This window comes from Triticum dicoccoides, chromosome 5B (genome assembly GCF_002162155.2).
Source record: "Triticum dicoccoides isolate Atlit2015 ecotype Zavitan chromosome 5B, WEW_v2.0, whole genome shotgun sequence".
Taxonomy (NCBI): Eukaryota; Viridiplantae; Streptophyta; class Magnoliopsida; order Poales; family Poaceae; genus Triticum; species Triticum dicoccoides.
The window spans coordinates 648,632,961-648,638,141 of NC_041389.1; the positions used below are offsets into that span (position 1 = coordinate 648,632,961).

Consider the following 5,181-nt stretch of genomic DNA (forward strand, 5'->3'; position numbering starts at 1 on the left):
TAGTTATGCGGTTTAAAGGGATCTGCTAAAGATGTTCGAAGGTGGGCCGAGCTTTTTGACTCATCTGACACACCTCAAAAGTTTTATATGGATGCAGATGATTATAAGAAAATCATTTGCTAAACATGAAAGAGACGCCTGACTAGCTTTTATTAATGGAGCTAAAATGCTAGACTTACATACAGATTTCTACGTTTGAGGTTACGTGCTGAGTTGTCCTATAATGGAGAGTGTTGTGGCCTTGTGGGGGCTAGATGATTCTTTTTCACCTTGGACTTGATATTTGATACTTGATTTGGCCCAGAGTCGATTCGTGAAGCAATATCTTCAATGACCATACAGTTGTTTAATTAGCACACTTGGATCAGCGACTTGCTCTACCTGAAAGCATTAGATTCATAATTGAGACGCTAATAATGAGTAAGAGGCACGACCAACTTGGAAACCCCACATATTTAGACCCTTTTTGCCGAGAGAAGGAAATGATAAATACATTCCTGTTTCCGGAGTAAAGTGATAGATACTACTCCACTACTCCTCATCGTTTTTCAATTTGAGATTTCCATTTTGGATTTGTTGGTTCCAGAATCATGTGGGCATAGGCAAGGTGACGAGAGACGCTGGTTTGTTTATTTGAAACGTGATAACTTAGAGCATCTTAAACAGATGCGCAACAAGCGGCGCGCTAAAACAGTTTTTTGCGCGCGGCAGGGCGCTGGCTCCAGCAGCAGCTGTAAAATATTGCACGCGCGACCCGCTCCAACAGACGCCGTAAATAAACGGCGTGCGCGAGCATAGTTCAACCAAATAGATAAAAATTCAACGATACAAATAGCACAAAACTAGTCCAATAAACTAGTCCGATGAAAACTAGTCCGATAAAACTAGAAAGTACGGTGACCTCTCGTCGTCGTCGTCCTTCTTCTCCTCCTCGCTTCTGTCCTCCTCCTCCGACGTATTAATGAATGCGTCTGCCCATCTCTCGTCGTCTTCAGAGAAGAACGATGCTTGTCCCATCTCGCACTGCGATATGGCCAGTGCCTTTCGACGACGCTTCTTCGCCCGTTCCGCGCGCTGCCTTGCCCTCCTCTCCGCCAAGAAGGCGTTCTCGTTGGCGACGTCCTCTGGGTGGCGTCGGTGCCACTCCGCCATGGCTCGCTTGTCCGCCTCAGCGATGAGGAGGTAGCGCTGCTGCCGACGGTGTTCCCGACGGTCGGCGTCAGTAACTAGCCACGGCGGAGGGGCGAGTTCCTGTGCCTGCTCGCGCGTCTAGACGTCCTGGAAGTTCATCTGGTCACGAGGCCTCGAGAGGCGCCACGCCGCCGCGTCGTACGCGCGGACGGCCTTGTGGGTGGTGCCGAGGTGCACATCGCCACATGGGATCTCGACGTAGAAGGTGCCGGAAGGGCGCGCGTACGCCGTGGTAGCCCGAAGCTCCCCGGCGGTGCGGCGGCATAGTGGCACGGTGGTGGCGCGTCGGCGGCGAGGCGAGAAAGCGGCAGAGGAAGCGGGGAGAGAGCGGGAAAGGGCGCGTGTTTTTTAGCTCCACAGTTGGGATGCTCTTAGATTTTCATATATGTGCAACTGCTCGCTAACCCCAACGAGCGAGTAGGCGCTGGCTAGCCACGTCCCTTTTTTTTCAAGTAAAATGATAAGTAAATTGAGAAAACAGTCGATTTCAAAAAAGAAAAAAAAAACAGTCAAAGATTATCCTCGCCGTTTTCAGATTTTCATTTTGAGAAAGAGTTATTGTACGTGCTTGCAATTGGGATCAGATGTCGTGACATTTAGTTGGCGCGAAGGAGAACTTTTGGTTGCGCACATCGAACAGCACGTGCATGTTCTGCTGCTGGACGTTGCCGATGATGGAGATGGAGGCGCCGAGGTCCTCCGGCGACCTGCCCACCGCGAGACACATCAGCCCGGCCGTCGGCTCCTGCAAGTAGTTGTCCCGCGGCAGCGCCATGGCGGCGCCGCCGTCGAAGTGGAGCACGAGCGGCGGCGTCTTGACCGCGGCCATTGCCGCGCCGCTCGGCAGCACGAAGCACAGCTCGTAGCCCTCAACGGTGCCGTTAAACACCGGGAGCGTCACCGCCTCCAGCACGGCCCTCTTCACGGCCTCGAACGCCGTCCCCGCGAGGTACGCTATGGTGCTGCCGGAGTCGACGATGGTGCCGCCGCTGCCGTCGGGCTTTATCGCGAGGCTGGCCGCCGGCACGCCCAGCCGCTTGGTCCCGAGAGAGAGGCCGACCAGCGGCACGTAGTAGTAGAAGGTGTCCTCTGCCGGGTTGGTCAGTATGGCGGTGGTCTGGATCGGCCCCGTCGTGTTGTACTTGTGCAGGTCGGCCATGGCACCGAACAGCATCGGGCTGCTCCTGCGCTCTGCGAACGGGGTGAGGCAGTAGGAGAACCTTGGCACGGACAGCTGAGATATGAGGGACATGGTCCCCGGACTGAGGCCCATGAGGCCGGAGGCGCCGACGAGGCTCCCCGCCGAGAGCGCGCCGCATCCAAAGCCGAGGGGGAGGGAGACCTTGCTGCGCTGCACGCCGAAGGTGAAGGTCTCGGACGCGAGGACGCCGTCCGCCTCGGCGCTGCCGTACAGCTCGTCGTACATGCACCTGCTCCCGGTGCAGTTCTTGAAGCTGAACTGGCCCTCCTGGCACAGCCTGCTGCCGCACGGGAGGAAGGAGAAGGAGGAGGACTTGCGGGGATCGTAGAGGGGCGGCTCGCGCTGCCTCGCCGCGCGGCCGCGCGGCAGCTCGCACTGCGTCCAGATGAGGTCGCTGCCCGTGTCGACGATGAGCGTGCGCGGCTGCGGCGGCGTGCCGATGCCCACGGTCAGTGAGTGGCCCTCGTCGCCGAGCGGGGCGAGCGGCACGTGAGCTGCTGAGATGTCTCCGCCTTTGCCGATGGCGCGTGCGACCCTCGCGTTGATCCTTTCCGCACGGGCCTTGCTGGCGCGGGCGGCATGGCCGATGACATGGTCCGTAGAGAGCGAGCTGCCGGCGTAGGGGTGGTTGAGGTCAGCTCGGAAGTCGACCGAGCCGCGGGCGGCGGCGAGGCAGCAGAGAAGCGGGAGGAAGTGATGCAGAATGCGCGCCATTCTCGGTGGACGCCTGAGAGCTCAGACTAGGACGGGCTTTAGTGAGGTCTGAGGTGCTAATCCGATCCACACGGTGGTTGGGTGGTCGCGTCCGTTCCGTCGTCTTTGATTCCCATGATGGTCCAAAAATTTGGTCAATTCCTGAGTGTAGGCCGCTACACGGTGCCTTTCGCCGTGGAAAGCATTGGTGCGGTGGTGCCTCAAGAGTGGCACGCACAATTTTTATCTTCAATAAAAGGGCATTTGTGTTGAGCATACCAAACAATAATACTACATCTGCGAACAACTTACGAAGCCTTACGTAATTTCCCTTCACCACATTTTTACGTAATTTCCCTTCACCACATTCTCTCTCCCCCTGATTTCTAGGGGTGGGCCCCACCTCCCCTCTAATTCCAATCACAGTTTGCCGCCTGGTTATTTATGTAAAACTCAACGTAAGTTTTAGTAGGTTTTCAAAAAAAAAAACATAAGTTTTGGTAGATGTAGCATTGCTCGCATAATAAAACACAGCCAGCGCACGCGCGGCCTCTCGGCCAACACAACACACACAAAGTATGCGAACCAAGTTGTGGTTGAACAGTTAGGAGTATTCTCTGCCTCTAATTTGATCCATCAAACATCCGCGGACGTGCCCGGTCATGTGTCCGTTTTGTGCCCCTATTTGTTCGTCTGCATAGGCACACTCCTCATTTTCTTCCTCATGTGTCCGGTCATTTGCACGTATTTTTTTTGTTTGAGAACCCTCCATATATTAAAACTTAAAATAGTTTAATACAATCATTTCTTACAGTATTCTCCACGCAGGGCGGAAAATTATTACAAAGCAAACCATCTGTACTATTATCGAAGCTAAACTTCGAAATTTAGTGAGCTACCACATTGGCTTGTCTATTGATCTTCACCAGCTTAAAATTTGGTAGGAACTTGGTGATGGCTATCGCTTCCTTCTTCAGGTCCAGGAAAAATGATCTATCAAGCTTATCACGTGCAAGAAAGGAGACCACAAAAGTGCAGTTCGTTTCCAAAATAACATGCTTATGAAAAAGTGATACCAATATAAAGTCCATTGAGACACACCCGAAGCTCCGCTTCATCAACACTGGTACACAAACAATAATAATCCCAGGAAGAGACAATGACTTCGCCCGCCGAATCCCCGGCAACAACGCCCACACTAGTAGAGCAATTGCTCTCCACAAAACTGACATCCATGTTAATTTTAATATGACTAGAAGGCGGAGGCTGCCATACCTCGGGATTTATCGAAGGGGCATTAGCAGATTTTAGCCCATCTTTAACTCCCTTTCATTTGACGCCAGGGACGAACTCAGTCTTGGAATGGCAGGATGAGTACTTCGTCCAGTAGTTATCCACAAAGCTCGCTGAGTTAGAAACAAACTCTTTCCCCTTAGCAAAAATTAAACCATTGTGTAAGTGCCAAGCTCTCCAGAACATGAATAAGATTTGTTCGCGAACTGGATGCGTTAGCTGATCCAATAAAACAAGCAACCAATCAGGTCCTGAGCAATTGAAAACCTCCTCCCTTGGCATATTCCACAATCCTCTCAACTCCATACGCAACGCTCTTGCCTTAGGGCAAGACACCAATGCATGAAAGATACTCTCATCATCCAATCAACAAATAGAGCACCTGCCTGAAGTCTCCTAATGATGTTTAATTCTATTAAGTTGTACTGCCAGGCTGTTGGATGATGCACGCCACGCAAAAAATCGGATCTTCTGAGGCACATTGGCCTTCCAAATGACATTTCATAGTTTCCTCTCCCCATCGGTGCCACTACTAGACTCCACTATCCTCCTTCCTCTCGTTCAGCATAAGCGCTAAATTATAGGCACTTTTTACAGAGAACAATCCATTCTTTTCATAGTGCCAAGCAATAAAATCACCGTTCCCAAAGGACTAAACACACACCTTTTCCTCATCGGCAACATGGGGGTAAAACAAGTGCTTGATTAAATTCACATTCCATCTCCTTGATCCACTCAGAAATAATTCCAGCACCCATTTGATCCTGGTTCCATTCATTTTCTCCTGAGATTTTTAGTCCAGA

The 5,181-nt window shown here is 52.0% G+C and overlaps 1 protein-coding gene across 1 annotated transcript; it reads right to left on the bottom strand.

The window, feature by feature from the left end:
- Window positions 1–1,695: 1,695 nt before the first annotated feature.
- On the bottom strand, window positions 1,696–3,146 carry LOC119312321 (aspartic proteinase nepenthesin-1-like). The gene has a single exon (XM_037588047.1). The coding sequence runs from the start codon at window positions 3,104–3,106 to the stop codon at window positions 1,772–1,774; it is 1,335 nt and encodes a 444-aa protein (XP_037443944.1). The 5' UTR covers window positions 3,107–3,146; the 3' UTR covers window positions 1,696–1,771.
- Window positions 3,147–5,181: the final 2,035 nt, after the last annotated feature.